This window comes from Oncorhynchus nerka, linkage group LG20 (assembly GCF_034236695.1).
Source record: "Oncorhynchus nerka isolate Pitt River linkage group LG20, Oner_Uvic_2.0, whole genome shotgun sequence".
NCBI lineage: Eukaryota > Metazoa > Chordata > Actinopteri > Salmoniformes > Salmonidae > Oncorhynchus > Oncorhynchus nerka.
The window spans coordinates 80,955,621-80,976,709 of NC_088415.1; the positions used below are offsets into that span (position 1 = coordinate 80,955,621).

At 42.8% G+C, this 21,089-nt stretch overlaps 1 protein-coding gene across 1 annotated transcript; it reads right to left on the reverse strand.

Moving 5' to 3' along the window:
• Positions 1 to 100: 100 nt before the first annotated feature.
• zgc:153615 (uncharacterized protein LOC777747 homolog) lies at positions 101 to 20,671 on the reverse strand. Its single transcript, XM_065005846.1, has 7 exons — positions 20,565 to 20,671; positions 17,950 to 18,062; positions 8,616 to 8,733; positions 8,157 to 8,360; positions 2,047 to 2,170; positions 1,658 to 1,751; positions 101 to 1,335 (listed from the first exon to the last, which is right to left on the reverse strand). The coding sequence occupies exons 1-7, from the start codon at positions 20,592 to 20,594 to the stop codon at positions 1,284 to 1,286; spliced, it is 735 nt and encodes a 244-aa protein (XP_064861918.1). The 5' UTR covers positions 20,595 to 20,671; the 3' UTR covers positions 101 to 1,283.
• Positions 20,672 to 21,089: the final 418 nt, after the last annotated feature.

Consider the following 21,089-nt stretch of genomic DNA (forward strand, 5'->3'; position numbering starts at 1 on the left):
CATTTGGACTGTCTCATCTACTGTCAGTTGAACTGGTTCAGATGGCTATCAATACTGACCATAAGAACACAACATTGAACTAATAAAGACACGCACTTCAAACGTTTATCTATAATTTTAATCTCTGTACACAAAACATTTTCAGAATGCAGCATAATACAGTTGAAGGACCTTAGTATAATACGACAGAGAATAATAAATAAATAAAAAGAGCTGATGGAAAATGACACTCTCTAAATGCTGAAGATGGACTAATAATACTGAACAAAGATGCCATCTTGAACCAGGCCACAAGGCATCCAAGTCTCTTTCCTGCTCAGCAACGGGTTTTTTATTTAGTCCGGACCGACCAGCTATCACTTTACCAGTGTCAAGAACAGTCAGCTCAGACATCTTTAGTTCTTAACCATTGAGATTTGACTTTGTCAATAATATTTTGTCTTAAAATAATTTGTTTTTCTGTGGAGTAGCATTTGGGTCACAAAGCAGGGATCGAATTACATACTGACCTTTGGTCGCGCCCTAAAAATCAGTTAATATTTTGAACATATGGGTATCAATATTAGTTAAGCACCCCCATTATTTGAACTCTGCCACAAAAAACACCAAAAGGACTCCTATCTTCCATTTAATTTAAAGTGCAGACAAAAGTAAGGTCATTGCAATCTGTCTGTAAACATTTGGCAAAATCAAGGATCAACCAGTAAAGCTTCAATACATCAGAATGTTTAAACAGGTGGAATTATGCAACAACAGCTGTACTACATCCATTTGTGTGTATAAATTATTCATACAAGATCTGTGTAGTTGCCGCAATGTTTATACACTGGGAAGCCTAGGAGCTAATTCCTTAGCAACAGCACAAACAGCTATGTGTGTTTAGTATTCTACAAAGCACCACGACTGGCTGAGCGGGGCAACAAACAGAACCCTAGTCATCTTCTGTGATCAAACTGTCACTACCACACATGGTTTATGACTGGGGCCCGGATTTGTATGACTCCCGGTTGGGTTTGGTCCCTCTGTAGCAGTGGACAACAACCCTCGTTCTGGAGAGTTAAAGCATATCCAGGCTTTTGTTCCAGCACTAAAACAACCCTGAATCAACCATTTGCCTAGTCATCAAATGTATTAATCAGTTAAATCAGGTGTGAAAGTGCTGTCCTGGAACAAAACCCTGCATGCCTTATTGGTCTCCAGGACCAGGGTTGTTGACCACTGCTCTGAGTTGGTTCTGGCTGTCATGTGACATAGGTGATGATGGGGACAGGTGACTATGGGTTTTATTTGGAGAGGGTTTTCTCTGCCATGTGTCTCTGGAGGCTCTGAGCATGCCTGTGACAAGAAAGAACAACAGATAACAGTTACATTAAAGAATGCATGAAAAATCATCATTAGATCCTTTTAAAAAAATACTAGTTTGTTTTCAGAAGATTGTATTTTAGCGTAGACTTTCCATGCCATTTGACCTCCAGAACTAAGGTTACTACAGAGGCCTAATGGTGGTGCTATTAGTGATGTTGGTGCACAAGTGTGTGTGTGTGTGTGTGTGTGTGTGTGTGTGTGTGTGTGTGTGTGTGTGTGTGTGTGTTTTTAATGCATGTATAGTATGTGTGTGTGCTTCTATGTTCACAGTATTGTACAATATGATCTTCACCTAGTCAGGTCCTCTATGTCCACCAGCATGGCGTCCTGCTCCACATGGAGCTCATCTCTCATCAGCAGCAACTGCACCAGCTCCTCATTCAGGCCTGCAACGTCACCACAACGTTATCTTAACATTCTCATAGCCCCTGGAACAACAGAGTTATGATGGTGGTGATGAAAGGTAGATTGGGTGTGTACCACAGGTGGCTGGGGCCACTTTAATTGGGGAGGACGGGCTCATAGTAATGGCTGGAAAGGAATTAATGGAATAGTATCAAACACATGCATTCTATGGGTTTTAATACCATTCCAGTCATTCAATTTCAGACATTATTATGAGCCGTCCTCCCCTCACCAGCCTCCGGTGGTGCGTGTGCATACGTACATGTGTGTACTCACTCTGTATCTGCGAGTGCAGGTCGTTGGTGATGACCTGAAGCTGGCCCAGGCTCATGTCCCTCATGTCTCCCCTCCTCAGACTCCTCTTCATCAGACCCTCGCTGATATGGGGCAGGTGGGGCAGCTGCACACAAACAGACATGGGGACAAGGTTAGAACATTAACTAGACAAGCAGGGGAACATTAGGTACAGTCATGTTTAGAGAGAAACAAGGCAACATACAGTGCAGCCTTGAGTTTCTCCACATTTTGTTATGTTACAGCCTTATTCTAAAAAATTGTATTTATTTTTTTATCCTCAATCTACTATACCCATAATGAAAAAGCAAAACAGTTTTTTTTAGGAATTTTTGCAAAAAAATAAAATAAATAACAGATACATGTATACCTTATTTATGTAAGTATTCAGACCCTTTGCAATGAGACTCGAAATTGAGCTCAGGTGGATCCTGTTTCCATTGATCATCCTTGAGATCATCTTTGAGTTATTTCTACAACTTGATTGGAGTCCACCTGTGGTAAATTCAATTGATTGGACATGATTTTGAAAGGCAAAAAGCAGTCAATATAAGGTCCCACAGTTGACAGTTAGTTTCAGAGCAAAAATCAAGACATGAGGTCAGAGACAGTATTGTGTCGAGGCACAGATATGGGGAAGGGTACCAAAAACTTTCTACACCATTGAAAGTCCCCAAGAACCCACTGGCCTCCATCATTCTTAAATGCAAGAAGTTTAGAACCCCCAAGATTCTTCCTAGAGCTGGCCACCCGGCCAAACTGAGCAATTGGGGGCGGGAGGTGACCAAGAACCCGATGGTCACTCTGACAGAGCACCAGAGTTCCTCTGTGGAGATGGGTGACCCTTCCAGAAGGACAACCATCTCTGCAGCACTCCACCAATCAGGCTTTTATGGTAGAGTGGCCAGATTGAAGCCACTCCTCAGTAAAAGGCACATGACAGCCCGCATGGAGTTTGCAAAAAGGCACTTAAATGACTCTCAGACCATGAGAAACAAGATTCTCTGGTCTGATGAAACCAAGATTGAACTCTTTGGCCTGAATGCCAAGCATCATGTAATGCTCCGGGTGTCGTGGGTGTGGAGTCAAACGCAGGAGACAGAGAGTGCAATGCTGTGCTCTTTAATTGCACCAACAGGGTGCTCACAATAATAACGGGCCCAAACACGGGGAATGAAAAATGTACAACTGAAAAATGCATGACCAGGAACAAACACGTTTCCTCTACTACAGAGCCGAAGGTTACAATAATTAATCCCGCAAAACAAACAGGCGGGCCGGCTGTCTAAAGAAGCCCAACTAATCATTACAAACAGGTGCTACCAATAAACATACAAGGAGGGGGAGGAAAGACAATCAGTGGCAGCTAATAGGCCGGTGACGACGACCGCCGAGCGCCACCCGACCGGGAAGGGAAGCCACCCTCGGTCGGACTCGTGACACATCACGTCTGAAGGAAACCTGTCATCATTCCTACAGTGAAGCATGGTGGTGGCAGCATCCTGCTGTGGGGATGTTTTTCAGTGGCAGGGACTGGGAGACTAATCAGGATCAAAGGAAAGATGAACGGAGCAAAGTACAGAGAGATCCTTAATGAAAACCTACTCAGGACCTCAGAATGGGGCGAAGGTTCACCTTCCAACAGGATAACGACCCTAAGCACACAGCTAAGACAACGCAGGAGTGGCATCGGGACAAGTCTCTGAATGTCCTTGAGTGGCCCAGCCAAAGTCTGGACTTGATCCCGAGCGAAGATCTCTGGAGAGACCTGAAAATAGATGTGAAGCGACCCTCCCCATCCAACCTGACAGAGCTTGAGAGGATCTGCAGAGAAGAACGGGAGAAACTCCCCAAATACAGGTGTGCCAAGCTTGTAGCGTCATACCCAAGAAAACTCAAGGCTGTAATCGCTGCAAAAGGTGCTTCAACAAAGTACTGAGTAAAGGGTCTGAATACTTATGTAAATGTGATATTTCAGTGTAAAAATATATATATATATATTTTTAAATCGCACAAATTTCTAAAACGTAACAAAATGTGGAAAAAGTGAAGGTGTCTGAATACTTTCCAAATGCACTGTATTTGGGCCTTTGAGGTTAGGGTGATTACAGTGCTTTCACACCCCCAACTTTTTCCACATTTTGTGTGTTAAAAAGTGGGATTGAAATGGATTTAATTGTCTTTTTTTGTTGTCAATTTTACGCACAAAATTCTCTAATGTCAAAGAGCTTTGCACACCTGGACTGCACAATACTTGCACATCATTTTTCACATTATTCAAGCTCTGTCAAGTTGGTTGTTGATCATCAAACAGCCATTTTCAAGTCTTGCCATAGATTTTCAAACCGATTTAAGTCACAACTGTAACTAGACCACTCAGGAACATTCAATGTCGTCTTGGTAAGCAACTCCAGTGTATATTTGACCTTATGTTTTAAGTTATTGTCCTGCTGAAAGATGAATGTCTCCCAGTGTCTGTTGGAAAGCAGAATGAACCAGGTTTTTCTCTAGGATTTTGCCTGTGGTTAGCTATATTCCATTTCTAAAATACTCCCTAGTCCTTGCTGATGACAAGCATACCCATAACTTGATGCAGCCACCAGAATGCTTGAAAATATGAAGAGTGGTACTCAGTGATGTGTTGTGTTGGATTTGCCCCAAACACAATGCTTTGTATTCAGGACATTAAGTCATTTTCTTTGCCACATTTTCTGCAGTTTTATCTTAGTGCCTTATTGCACACAGGATGCATGTTTTTGAATACTTTTTTCCAGTCCAGGTTTCCTTCTTTTCACTCTGTCATTTAGGTTAATATTGTGGAGTAACTAAAATGTTGTTGTTTCATCCTCAGTTTTCTCCTATCACAGCCATTTAAAACATGTAACTGTTTTAAAGTCACCATTGGCCTCATGGTGAAATCCCTGTGCGGCTTCCTTCCTCTTTGACAAGGGAGTTAGGAAGGACGTCTGTATCTTTGTAGTGACTGTGTGTATTCATACACCATCCAAAGTGTAATAAATAATTTCATGATGATGGAAGATATTCAATGTCTGATTTTTATTTTATGTTTTACTCATCTACCATTAGGTGCCCTTTTTCGCGAGGCATTGGAAAACCTCCTTGGTCTTTATGGTTGAATCTGTGTTTGAAATTCACTGCTCAACTGAGGGACCTTACAGATAATTGTATGTGTGTGGTGTGGCGATGAAGTAGTCGTAAAAAAATATGTTAAACACTATTATTGCACACAGTGAGTCCATGCAACCTATTATGTGACTTCTTAAGCACATTTTTACTCCTGAACTTATTTAGGCTTGCCATAATAAAGGGGTTGTATACTTATTGACTCAAGACATTTTAGCTTTTGATTTTTAATGAATTGGTAAATAAATAAAAACATAATTCCATTTGGACTTTATGGGGTATTGTGTGTAGGACAGTGACACAACATCTCAATTTAATCCATTCTAAATTCAGGCTGTAACACAACAAAATGTGGAAAAAGTCAAGGGGTGTGAATAATTTCTGAATGCACTCTATATGCAAATAATTCAATCCTTTCTGTTATACTGATCTTAGAGCAGTTTCTTTAGACCGGGGCGAGTTAAATGCCATCATCTCACCATTGTTTGTTTAGGTACTGACATACACATCAACAGTTCAGTAAAACTCCAGTCAGGGGGGAATTCGCTCGGTCTGACACACAATGACTGTATGGTCCTATTTACAACTCATTCACCACAATCTTTGGGTGGGGAAAATATAAAAATTACATCTAGGTAACTACCAATTTCTTAGAAGTGCTAAAGCTTGTTCCAAAAAAGCACTAAGTCGACTACAAAGTTTAGTCCAGTAAATTACTAGGTCGACCAGCTGAGGCTAATAAACGCACTGTCCCGCCCCGGCTGCCTGTCAGGCCTCTTGCACGCACAGTCACACGCACACTGTCATAGTCACACACACATAGTCACGCACACAGTCACACGCACACTGTCATAGTCACACACACATAGTCACACACACAAGTCACACATACTGAGGACGGAGGACAATCCAATCCGGATACCATATCCTAATTATCTTTGTTTGCAATCATAATAAGAGTAACCTGCTTAATTGCTTGCTCATAAGTTAATTGCTTGTTCATAAGTTAATTGCTTGCTCATAAGTTAATTGCTTGCTCATAAGTTAATTGCTTGCTCATAAGTTAATTGCTTGCTCATACGTTAATTGCTTGCTCATAAGTTAATTGCTTGCTCATACGTTAATTGCTTGCTCATAAGTTAATTGCTTGCTCATAAGTTAATTGCTTGCTCATACGTTAATTGCTTGCACATACACTACCATTCAAACGTTTGGGGTCACATAGAAATGTTCTTGTTTTTTAAAGAAAAGCATGTTTTTTGTCCATTAAAATAATATCAAATTGATCAGAAATACAGTGTAGACAATGTTAATGTTGTAAATGACTATTGTAGCTGGAAACGGCTGATTTTTAATGGAATATGTCACGTATACTCCCTCTCCGGCCTCTAGGTCATCAGGGTGCTGATTATCCCGCACACCTGTCCCCATCGTCAAGCGCACCAGCACCTCATGACACTAACCTGGAATCCATCACCTCCTTGATTATTTTCACTATATCTGTCACTCCCCTTGGTTCTTTCCTCAGGTGTTATTGACTCTGTTTCATGTTGGGGCGTTGTTTGCGTTTTGTGTTTATAGTTTTATTTATTAAAACACTCACTCCCTGTACTTGCTTCCCGACTCCGAGCATAGAAGGCCAGCAAGGCCAGCATCCCGGAGTCGCCTCTTCACTGTTGATGTTGAGACTGGTGTTTTGCGGATACTATTTAATGAAGCTGCCAGTTGAGGACTTGTGAGGCGTCTGTTTCTCAAACTAGACACTAATGTCCTTGTCCTCTTATTATGCACCGGGGCATCCCACTCCTTCTATTCTGGTTAGAGCCAGTTTGCTCTGTTCTGTGAAGGGAGTAGTACACAGCGTTGTACGAGATCTTCAGTTCATTGGCAATTTCTTGCATGGAATAGCCTTCATTTCTCAGAACAAGAATAGACTGACGAGTTTCAGAAGAAACTAGTCTAAAGAAGGCCAGTTTCATTGCTTCTTTAATCAGTACAACAGTTTTCATCTGTGCTAATATAATTGCAAAAGGGTTTTCTAATTATCAATTAGCCTTTTAAAATTATAAACTTGGATTAGCTAACACAACGTGCCATTGGAACACAGGAGTGATGGTTGCTGATAATGGGCCTTTGTACAATAATGTAGATATTCCATTAAAAATCAGCCGTTTCCAGCTACAAGTCATTTACAACATTAACAATGTCTACACTGTATTTCTGATCAATTTGATGTTATTTTAAAGGACAAAAAATGTGCTTTTCTTTCAAAAACAAGGTCATTTCTAAGTGACCCCAAACTTTTGAACGGTAGTGTAAGTTCAAATGGTTTGAAGTACAAGTGTTTTTCCATCACCCTGGGCCTCAGATCACACAGGAAAGAGTTCTCAAAGGCCTCAGGAACTCATGACAATCCAATCTGGAACTGGCTGAGACGGCAGAATTTCACTCTCTGTACCAGGAAACATGAAAAAGTCTCATTGTTCTCATTGTTTGACTGAAAGTGGTATCAGTTTCATTTCAACCAACATCTGATCTTGAGAATAATTGGCTTCTTAGCCATTACATTATAGGGCTTTTTAGCAAGTGCTTTTAACACCAACAACTGTAAACGGAAATACCATGCTATTCATTTTGTACTATGCCCTTGCATCTAAGATGTAACTTGATCTCGCATCTTGCATATTTCATGTAAATGCATGTACCCAGAATAATTCTAAATACATATTTTTCTGACATGGGGAAAGATAGAGGTTGTGTCAAATGGCAGTAGCCTGGATTCTAACCTATGTCAACACTAGACATGTGTGCCTTAAGCTGCGGCTTAGACCGCTACACCACCCTAGGTATTAAATGTGTTATTCTGACTGCACCATGGCCTCAAGTGTCCTCTCTCTCCAGCCAAGTCAACTTATCAGAAATGACAGGTCTACAACACACACACTGACCAGGTCGGCGACAGGCGAGCGGCGGTGGATCTGGATCTGTCTCTCCACCTCTACCTGCATGCGGGCCATAGGGCGAGCCAACGCCAGGGCCACCCGTGCCTCCTCTTGGAGCCGCCGCTGCACCCGCCAGAAGCCACAATCCTCCAGGGGGTCTGAGTCCTCCTCTCCCGTGTCCCGGTCCGACAGGGATGAACTCTGCTTGCTCTGGATGGACGCCCACATACACCACAGTAAGTACACATACACGTGCTAGTTATACAGAATCATAGATTGTAATGTAAATACATGCATACTTCATAGTCATCAAACCCAAACACATTGGTGTGTGTGCTCACACACACATTCCACAGTCAATTAGCTTATTTTTCTCCTGTTAAGTCCTGTTATGTCAGGTTCCAAAGTATCAGTTGTGTGAATGAGAACACACGCCACACACACATCTACATCTTTAGCGTGTACCACAGGTGACAGAGGCGTGTCCAGGCTGGTCTCTGTCCTGCTGTCCTCTGCATCGCTGTCCTTGTCACTGTTGCTGTCATTCACAAAACACACCTGCAGATTCACACCACTTTGAGGCCTGACAGTGAGAGAGAGAGAGAGAGAGAGAGAGAGAGAGAGAGAGAGGGACAGGAGATAGACAGGAGATAGAAAAGGAGAGGGGGAGAGATAGATTGAAAAATCAAATCACAGCCTGAAAAAAGGAGAGCAGGAGGGAGAGGCATACAGTTAGATGAAGCAAGGGGGCGAGATAATCGCTCAATTCCAAATGTATCCATATAACCCCACCCCTGATCCATATAACCCTACCCCTGATCCATATAACCCCACCCCTGATCCATATAACCCCACCCCTGATCCATATAACCCCACCCCTGATCCATATAACCCTACCCCTGATCCATATAACCCTACCCCTGATCCATATAACCCTACCCCTGATCCATATAACCCTACCCCTGATCCATATAACCCTACCCCCCTGATCCATATAACCCTACCCTGATCCATATAACCACCCTGATCCATATAACCCTACCCCTGATCCATATAACCCTACCCCTGATCCATATAACCCTACCCCTGATCCATACCCTACCCTGATCCATATAACCCTACCCCCTGATCCATATAACCCTATAAACCCTACCCTGATCCATATAACCCTACCCCTGATCCATATAACCCTACCCCTGATCCATATAACCCTACCCCTGATCCATATAACCCTACCCTGATCCATATAACCCTACCCCTGATCCATATAACCCTACCCCTGATCCATATAACCCTACCCCTGATCCATATAACCCTACCCCTGATCCATATAACCCTACCCCTGATCCATATAACCCTACCCCTGATCCATATAACCCTACCCCTGATCCATATAACCCTACCCTGATCCATATAACCCTACCCCTGATCCATATAACCCTACCCCTGATCCATATAACCCTACCCCTGATCCATAAACCCTACCCCTGATCCATATAACCCTACCCCTGATCCATATAACCCCTACCCCCTACCCCTGATCCATATAACCCTACCCTGATCCATAAACCCTACCCCTGATCCATATAACCCTACCCCTGATCCATATAACCTACCCTGATCCATATAACCCTACCCCTGATCCATATAACCCTACCCTGATCCATATAACCCTACCCCTGATCCATATAACCCTACCTGATCCCCCTACCCATGATCCATATAACCCTACCCCTGATCCATATAACCCTACCCTGATCCATATAACCCTACCCTGATCCATATAACCCTACCCCTGATCCATATAATCCTACCCCTGATCCATATAACCCTACCCTGATCCATATAACCCTACCCCTGATCCATATAACCCTACCCCTGATCCATATAACCCTACCCCTGATCCATATAACCTCACCCCTGATCCATATAACCCCACCCCTGATCCATATAACCCTACCCCTGATCCATATAACCCTACCCTGATCCATATAACCCTACCCCTGATCCATATAACCCTACCCTGATCCATATAACCCTACCCCTGATCCATATAACCCTACCCTGATCCATATAACCCTACCCTGATCCATATAACCCTACCCTGATCCATATAACCCCACCCCTGATCCATATAACCCTACCCCTGATCCATATAACCCTACCCTGATCCATATAACCCTACCCCTGATCCATATAACCCTACCCTGATCCATATAACCCTACCCTGATCCATATAACCCTACCCTGATCCATATAACCCTACCCTGATCCATATAACCCTACCCTGATCCATATAACCCCACCCCCTGATCCATATAACCCTACCCTGATCCATTTAACCCCACCCCTGATCCATATAACCCTACCCCTGATCCATATAACCCCACCCCTGATCCATATAACCCTACCCCTGATCCATATAACCCTACCCCTGATCCATATAACCCCACCCCTGATCCATATAACCCCACCCCTGATCCATATAACCCTACCCCTGATCCATATAACCCCACCCCTGATCCATATAACCCCACCCCTGATCCATATAACCCTACCCTGATCCATATAACCCTACCCTGATCCATATAACCCCACCCCTGATCCATATAACCCCACCCCTGATCCATATAATCCTACCCTGATCCATATAACCCTACCCCTGATCCATATAACCCCACCCCTGATCCATATAACCCTACCCCTGATCCATTTAACCCCACCCCTGATCCATATAACCCTACCCCTGATCCATATAACCATACCCCTGATCCATATAACCCCACCCCTGATCCATATAACCCCACCCCTGATCCATATAACCCCACCCCTGATCCATATAACCCCACCCCTGATCCATATAACCTCTACAAATCCTGGCTGCATTTCATTCACTGTCCTTTGCTAATCTGAGGTCTGACTTTCAAAAAACATGAAAGGTGGAGCTATTGCTTTTACACCAGTAACCCAGTCATGGAGGCGGCAGGTAGCCTAGCTGTGAAGAGCATTGGGCCAGTAACCAAAAGGTCACTGGTTTGAATCCCCGAGCCGGAAAGGTGGAAAAATCTGCCAACAAGGCAGTTAGCCCCCGACAACATAGCCTTCGATTAAGAAAGCGACCCCGCACCTCTCTGATTCAGAGGGGTTGGGTTAAATGCGAAAGACACATTTCAGTTGAAGGCATTCAGTTGTACAACTGACTAGGTATCCCCCTTTCCCCTTCCCTTCACTCAGATCCACACAGGGGAGTGAATGAGGGCAGAAGGGATTGTGTGCAACCTGGACTCAGGGGTAAACGTAACACAGTCAACGTGAATTGATCTCCCTCCATTTAGTATGATATGCTATGTTTCGTATGGTATGTATTAATTTGTGGATGTCCATCATCCATTAACTATAATATGTTACGAATTGCAATTCATATAATATGTTATGAATTTGGCAATACGTTTGATATTTTATATTTTAGGAATTCCCGAAATGTTGTTGCTAACATTAGCTAGGTGGATAAAATTAGCTAGACTAGGAGTTAGGGTTAGGAGTTAGGTTAAAGGGTTAAGGTTAGGGTTAGGGTTAGGGAAACGGTTAGCTAACATGCTAAATAGTTACAAAGTGGCTAAAAAGTAGTAAGTTGCTAATTAGCTAAACTGCTAAAGTTGTCCATGATGAGATTCGAACACACAACTTTTGGGTTGCTAGAAGTTTGCTGTATTTAACTTCTGTCTTATGCAACCATGCCAACAGTAACATATTACACTATCTTGAGTGTCCCGGATTTTTGTTTACTATGTTACCTTGGGCATTGTGCGGTTTCGTTTGGTAACATCATATATCGTCACAAGCAATAACAAAAAGGTAAATTAAACAACCAGACCCATAAAATTACATAATAATTGGAACCATTTAAATCTTTCAGCCACAGTGATGACGAGTCAAACAGACTCTCAGTCACCTTCAGTAAGCAAGACTTTCAGTTATCATAACAGTCCATACGTCATTCATTCAAGAAGCTCTCACTAAACAAGATGTGAGAATTTGGTTGAAACCTAGACTCCTTGCTTCAAAGTAGGAATAGGAACCGCACTCAACCCCTAAAAGCCTGTTAGCATTGGAATTTCCACTTTACAATGTACCGGTAGGTACACTTTGACCTCCACTAAGGGTCATGTGACTAGAGAATGTTCAATAGGAACAGTGGACAGAAAGAGGCAACACTTCTTTATTTCCAGTAGCTTGACCACAGACAGATGAGCACTTCCCTAAACTGGACTGAAAAGGGGCGGTCCCCTTTATTTAGGATAAACACCAACCACTTTTCCAGGAAAATGTGTAGGTGTAGGTACTCAAGTTCACTCGTCAGAGAGACTTGCCGTTTCTGAAGGCATGGCGTAACCTTGTGTGTCTATACTCATAAACCTAGTGTGTGGGTGTAGTATGCTTTGGGTTTGTGGGTTCAGTGGTTACGTGTGAATGCACAGTATTTTAGTGTGTGACATTTGTGTCATTTGAAGTTTGAGTTCATTTGATTTTTTACAGGGACACTGCACATTAATCAACGTTTCAGTAAAAGTGCCGGTTTTAGCCAGCCCGGCTCATTTTCAACCACAGTCCCTGGGCAGGTTATTAAGTGACATTGTGCATTTGTTTTTGTGTGTTTGCACTATGCTATGAGCTGATGAGTATTTATAAGTCAGTGTGAGAAGATTACATCGATCAGTGTGTGCATGTGCTGTATGCTTATTACATCTGTCCTCGGATGGGGCCACAGTGTCTCCTGACCCCTCCTGTCTCAGCCTCCAGTATTTATGCTGCAGTAGTTTATGTGTCGGGGGTTGGGGTCAGTTTGTTATATCTGGAGTACTTCTCCTGTCCTATTCGGTGTCCTGTGTGAATCTAAGTGTGCGTTCTCTAATTCTCTCCTTCTCTCTTTCTTTCTCTCTCTCGGAGGACCTGAGCCCTAGGACCATGCCCCAGGACTACCTGACATGATGACTCCTTGCTGTCCCCAGTCCACCTGGCCATGCTGCTGTTCCAGTTTCAACTGACCTGAGCCCTAGGACCATGCCCCAGGACTACCTGACATGATGACTCCTTGCTGTCCCCAGTCCACCTGGCCATGCTGCTGCTCCAGTTTCAACTGACCTGAGCCCTAGGACCATGCCCCAGGACTACCTGACATGATGACTCCTTGCTGTCCCCAGTCCACCTGGCCATGCTGCTGCTCCAGTTTCAACTGTTCTGCCTTACTATTATTCGACCATGCTGGTCATTTATGAACATTTGAACATCTTGGCCATGTTCTGTTATAATCTCCACCCGGCACAGCCAGAAGAGGACTGGCCACCCCACATATGCTCTCTCTAATTCTCTCTTTCTTTCTCTCTCTCGGAGGACCTGAGCCCTAGGACCATGCCCCAGGACTACCTGACATGATGACTCCTTGCTGTCCCCAGTCCACCTGACTGTGCTGCTGCTCCAGTTTCAACTGTTCTGCCTTATTATTATTCGACCATGCTGGTCATTTATGAACATTTGAACATCTTGGCCATGTTCTGTTATAATCTCCACCCGGCACAGCCAGAAGAGGACTGGCCACCCCACATAGCCTGGTTCCTCTCTAGGTTTCTTCCTAGGTTTTGGCCTTTCTAGGGAGTTTTTCCTAGCCACCGTGCTTCTACACCTGCATTGCTTGCTGTTTGGGGTTTTAGGCTGGGTTTCTGTACAGCACTTTGAGATATCAGCTGATGTACGAAGGGCTATATAAATACATTTGATTTGATTTGATTTGATCTGTATGCTTCCCCGTTCAGCCATTTACAGTCAATGACTCTCGTCTTGCCCTTTAGAATGAAGTTCTGGTGTTACTGTTACTGGGTGAAAAACAGAGAAAACAATGTAGCTTTCCGGGAAGCTCTTTCTCTATACCTTTTCTTGTCTCCCCCTGTGGGATTTTCTCCGCTTAAGTGACTCATTTCAGGGAGGATAAACTAACACTCTGACATGAATATACATTTAAAAAAAGGCATCTGCTGCTTCCAGACAAAGGGCCAATCCCAAACTTCCCCCTAACCCTTAGGCCAGTGGTTCTGTTGTTGCCCGGAAGTAACTCGCTCAATGGCTTGGTAATTATAATGAACACAAATATAAAAGCAACATGCAACAATTTTAACGATTTTACTGAGTTACAGTTCATATAAGGAAATCAGTCAATTGAAATAAATTCACTCGGCCGTAATCTATGGATTTCACATAACTGGGCAGTGTCGCAGCCATGGGTGGGCCTGGGAGGGTATTTGGGAGCCAGGCCCAGCCAATCAGAATGAGGTTTTCCCCACAAAAGTGCTTTATTACAGACATAAATACTTTTCAGTTTCAACAGCTGTCCAGGTGGCTGGTCTCAGACAACCCCGCAGGTGAAGAAGCCCGATGTGGAGGTCCTAGGATGGCGTGGTTACACATGGTCTGCGGTTGTGAGGCCAGTTGGACGTACTGCCAAATTCTCTAAAACAACGTTGGAGGCGGCTTAGGTAGAGAAATAAACATCCAATTCTCTGGCAACAGCTCTGTTGGACATTCCTGCAGTCAGCATGCCAATTGCACGCTGCCTCAAAACTTGAGACACCTATGGCATTGTGTTGTGTGACAAAACTACACATTTTAGAGTGGCCTTTTATTGTCCCCAGCACAAGGTGCACCTGTGTATTGATCATGCTGTTTAATCAGCTTCTTGATATGCCACATCTGTCAGGTGGATGGGTTATCTTGGCCAATGAGAAATGCTCACTAACAGGGATGTAAACAAATTTGTGTACACAATTTTAGAGAAATAAGCTTTTTATGCGTATGGTATATTTCTGGGAAATTTTATTCCAGCTCATGAAACATGGGTGCAAAACTGTTGTGTTTATATTTTGGTTCTGTGTACATGCTTTTCCTGTGTGTTTATGGATCCTCCATAATATCTAGCATGCTCACGTGAGAGATGTAACACCTGGCTCTGGTCTACTTAGGGAGGGATTGGAATTTACAGCATGGTTACCTGGAGGAAAATGGGCGAGGGTCATCGCTTATTACATTTCAGTCAAGGGGAGGGTTTAGTATTTTGTAATTGTAATTGATGGAATGTCTATATTTCTCAGTGTTTTAGAATTAGTTGCTTATTAGGATATTTATATCGATGTGTGCCCAATGCCGCCCCTCATCTCTGATTCTCTGCTATCATGTGCACCTATAGGCTATTTAGTGTGGTCTCAATCAAATGATCCATAGCCTATAGGCTATTTAGTGTGGTCTCAATCAAATGATCCATAGCCTATAGGCTATTTAGTGTGGTCTCAATCAAATGATCCATAGCCTATAGGCTATTTAGTGTGGTCTCAATCAAATGATCCATAGCCTATAGGCTACGAAGTGCATGCTCGGAGAAGCACAGAGCAAAGTTGTATTTCTAAGATAGCTGCTAGGATGGTGTAAATAAAACTAGGCTGCATTGGACATTACAACCCTGAGCCCTGGCCTGTTTGCTCTTCCTGATCAAAAAAAATGTTTTCTGTGCCTAACCAATGGCTGTGCTTTATAGGCCTACGGTTGCAGTTCAGGAGTAGAGTCAAAGGCTTCTCCAGAAAATAATTGATGATTAGGCCTAGTCTAAAAAAAATGCACTATCTTGCGTGCAGACTAGTCTATAGCCTATGTTCTGTTCAGTTTGAGAAGGAGAGGTGAAGATAACTACTTTGATAGCTTGCTACTAACTAAAACTGATTTGAATAAAAACAAGATGTTTCTTGCCATTGATGCATTTATCAGAGTTATTGACCTCACAATTAAGCCAGATTTCAGTAACGTACATTGTGGTGCTGAAACTTGAAGCAGCAGCCGCAGCACAATGAATCCGAAATGGACCGCTCATGGTGCTGAAAGTAGTCCAATTCCAGTAGGCATAATTCATTTAAACTGTCTTAATTTTAGTTAGACTTTACTAACGACAAGAGGGCTTTGTGTTGGAGCCTGTTTCTTCCTATTTACGAAATATGAGGTCGGTCTACCTGTTTTACAGATTAAATTAGGCTATAAACTGTTATATCCATAGATTTGTCGGTCAATACCTCCACCCGCCATACACTCTTTAAATGGCCTACCTCCTTGTCGGTGAAGGGCTGTAAAGTTAAAGAACATTTTAAAATGTACAGGCCTACCCCTTGTTAGTTTTGAAGAAAATAAAACAGATCTCATTAGTGCTTTAGCCCGCAATGCTTTATGCTAGAAACAAGCTGTAAAAGACCCCGGTAAGACGTGACTCGGATGCATATGGGGATATTTTGTTTTGTTTCTTTCAGATGCTGAGCTACAACCTTCTATAGCCGAGGAGACAAAACATGGACTTTGCTTGGGAGTATTATAATTATGTCACTATCATTAAGGTATTCACTTCCTGTACAACAGGCCTGGAGTATGTTTTAACCCAGACAGCTTTCAGGGAAACACTTGTGACCTTCTCTTGTTTTGTTAAGCAACAGAAGAAGAGTAACGTTAGCCAGCAGTTAATGCTTACATTTGTTTCCGTCAGTAGGCCTACTCTGTGTGGGGTGGAAAGATAGGCCTAATTTTTTAAAGTACCATGCTCAGATTCCTAATGACGTCTCAGATTAAATTATTTGCAAAAAGGGACAGTTTCGTTGCAAACACGACACACTGATTTGGCATTAAGAAATATGATCAAATGAACACACAGGCCTATCTCTCCGTCCATTCTTAGCCTGTAATTTCGATAATTTGTGTGGTAATTTTAAAAAATCAGCTAATATGTACATGGCATAGAATTGCATGACATTTTTATAAAAGGCTATTTTTTTCTCGGACCTGCAAACACGATGATAGATTCAAGCAATGCTTTTACTATAAAGGAGATATTTCCACCCCTAATCTTGTCCATGGTTTGTCTGCAAACCCAAAACCTTCTGGCCTGCAGTTCTTTGCTCTATCAAAATTTGTGCGCTGCCATCTAATGCTTACAGGATAAAGAACAGTTTCTAAAACTGCATATCTACGGCTCTGGTCTGTCTAAGAAGTGAGGTTAAACGGTAAGCATGTTCTCTGCTATCCACTTGATGTTTTATTATTATTTTTTGTATAGGGGAGGGTCATTTGTTTTTAAGCTTCAGGGAGGGTTTAGGGAAAATATATTTTGCTGAAGGGAGGGCTATCCATTTCTATTTCAGAGAGGTCTGATTTTCTCCATGTAAACCTTATTATAAATAACGTTCACTCTCTTATTGTCCCCTCTCGTTCGCCCCTGAGATGTTTTGTCCTGGGGAAATAAGTAGACCAGAATGGTCCCGCACCAAAAATTTAAAAAATAGGGAGTGGGGTGTATTGATTTTTCTACCCTCTTGCTCTCTATTCAAGGAGTAGAATGAGGCTACCCCTAGAGACGATTATCAGTTTTTAACAGAAGGAATGCTGATCCTAGACCTGTGCCTAGTTCTCTTCCGCTAGAAAGTACGTCAACCACTCACTGAGCTCCACAGCATCACACCATCTAGTGGTGGAAAGGGTGCAACACAACTGACTCAATATTTTTAGTATGGCGCTATTATCGCATACTGACACCGCAGCAGCTAAAACTGTCCTAAAACTATAGGCGATCCCATATTTCATAATAGTACAACACACACTATATTAAACTCCAAATTCCAAATGAACCTAACCTATTTCAGATAAAGAGCACAAGCAAGCAGACAGACACATGCACGCACACTATCTGGTATACTCATGCATTATCACCATCAGACAAACCCACCGGGAGGAAATGCCATTCTTGCTGCAGCTGGTGTAGATGGCTGGCTCCTCGTCGTCATAGAAACTGCCAAAGGCTAGCTTCTGCCTGATGGACTCTCTGTCATTCCTCTGGGCCTAGTGGAGGCATATCGAAGAAAATACAACAATACCACAATAAATCTGAAGTAAAAATCCTGATGATAAAAACAGGCATCAACCCAATGATAAAGACGAAGGATTTTAATTCATTGGCATTTTTAAGAGGCATAGAAAACTAAGATGACTGGACAACATTAAAATATAGCCTAAAACATTAAAATATATAGTAGGTGGGCCAATTAAATAAAATGTGAAAACTATAGTCAGTATAACAACGAATAGCACTTAGTATACTATTGCTTAAACCAAGGGAATAGAGAGATGTAGAGTTGGGGTATGGTCATACAAGCACACAAAGAGAAGAGATGGGTGGAGGAATGGAGGGAGGATGAAGAAGAAGGGATGGATGGAGCGTTTTAATGGAGTCTGACTGGCTGGGATGCTAAATCACTGCGGACTCAGTGAGTCGTGGAGAGAAGGGAAAGAGCAACGCAGCCAGGCGGAACACACACAGAGATGAATGTCCAGTCACCTCGCATTGATTTTATCTCATCTTTCTTTGTCCTCGTCTTTAATATCTTGTGTCATCTTAACTCTCATATACTCTCTCCTCTTCCTCTCTTTACCTGGTCTGTCCCATCTCCCATGTCTGACTACTTTTTGATCTACCTGTATCTCTATTTTTCTGTTCTTTCTGTTCAAATAGCTTTTAGGTTGACATACAGATCCTTTCTTCATAGAGGCCTGCTTCTGCAACCACACAGATAGAGGTCCAATGGAAATGCATCATGCAACAGTAAACATGACTTTCCTTTCCAGATTTTATGTTTACAGTCTGTGACTGCGCCCACATCCCTCAGGTGTTGCTGTAATTTAATTATACCAATGTGTTTTCATTAATTGAATTCCCTTAATCTATTTTATGAGAATTTGTAAGATTCTTGTTTGCATAAAATAGACAGAGACCGGTCTTATCAATAATAGGTAACATAATTTATTCTCGGCGCGCACTGCCACGTTACCACGAGCAACAGTTTATATACAATAACATGACGTCATTTCATTGCTTAACAGAATCTCCTCCTCCAGACCGAGACAAAGGGAACTTTAAAGGTTCATTCTGAGTTCATTCTGACCCCCCCCCCCCCCCCAGCACATACACAGGACACACAACACAGCTGAGTTCATTCTGACCCCCCCAGCACATACACAGGACACACAACACAACTGAAATAACTTCTGACCCCTCAACATTATCGATCACCACTTAGCTGACAGTTCTAATTAACAGCAAACCTAGGAATGCACTCACAGCCTTATCTAAAACACCCCAGAGCTAAGTTTCGTCTGTTCAACCATAGGTTAACTACCTTATCTGTTTACTTAATCCACAACCCATTTCTTTCTTCCAAGTTGGAATGGTGTTCATTAACTTTAATTACTCCTTGTCTGTGTCACACAATCCCTTCTTATGAACTCATATTGTTAATCAGATATAATAAAACAGAGTATAAGTTTACTTAGTTACAGTTCCATTTAAAATGATTTGTTCAGTCATTTAATCATAATTTTCCTAACACAGGGCCACTCACAGTTTGGGACATCACACACGTATGCACACATGTATGTTACACATACACACACAGACGCACGCACGCACACACACACACACACACACACACACACACACACACACACACACACACACACACACACACACACACACACACACACACACACACACACACATTTAGACTCTACCCACACTTCCTCAAGCCCACTTGTAGACTGTGCCACATCAGCTGTGTACACACACACACACACACACACACACATAGTGATTAGATGGTGCTGTGATGTAACGTCATAAATCACAGATGGACGCTCCCATTGTAGAAGAAGCAGCCAACGCTCCACCCCCTCTAGTCTCCTCACACTGGAGACCGAGCCAGTTACTGTCTTACTGGGTAGATAGACCATCTACACACAGCCAGGTACTGTCTTACTGGGTAGATAGACCATCTACACCACATCTACATCTACACCACATATGAAACATAAACAACACACACTGTATGATGTTTTTGGTATATGATACTGAATGTCTTAACTGTAAAAAGCATGGCATTAACATACTCTCAAACAAAGTCGCACGCATTGTACAAAATGTACACACCAAAATGTACACACCACCTAGGCGAAACACGAACATACCTCACACGTACACATACACCTAGCACATACACAGAAATACACACCTCCAAACAACGTAAACAGCAGAAATGTACACAGACAGGATGGCAAACCAAAAACTACAGGCTAATATATGTAGTCGGAAATAGACGTGCAATCTTGTCAAATATACCCACGGACACACCCTGGTGTGATACAATCACACACACATAAATACATAACCCACAGATTAATCTAACATACCTATATTAACCTAACATAGCTATATGAACCTAACATACAGTATTTCAATACATGTAAACACATTATACTACAAGAACATACACACACCATACAAACACACACCTGGTAAACACGTTTCTCCTGGTGCACCATTCTTCAGCACATTGTACAGGCAGCAGCCCTACCCTTCCATACACTGCAGTGAGCCAGACCCAGGAGACCCACTCATATGTCTCAGCTACATGCAGAAGGGAGGGGGGAAGAAGAGGGAGAGGGGGAGGGAGCGGGATGGATAGAGGGAAGGGAGAGATTCTGCTCAGCTGATGGAAAGACGTAGGCGCTCTCCACTACTCTCCTCTGATGGAAAGACGTAGGCGCTCTCCACTACTCTCCTCTGATGGAAATACGGAGGAGCTCTCCACTACTCTCCTCTGATGGAAAGACGGAGGTGCTCTCCACTACTCTCCTCTGATGGAAAGACGTAGGCGCTCTCCACTACTCTCCTCTGATGGAAAGACGTAGGCGCTCTCCACTACTCTCCTCTGATGGAAAGACGTAGGCGCTCTCCACTACTCTCCTCTGATGGAAAGACGTAGGCGCTCTCCACTACTCTCCTCTGATGGAAATACGGAGGAGCTCTCCACTACT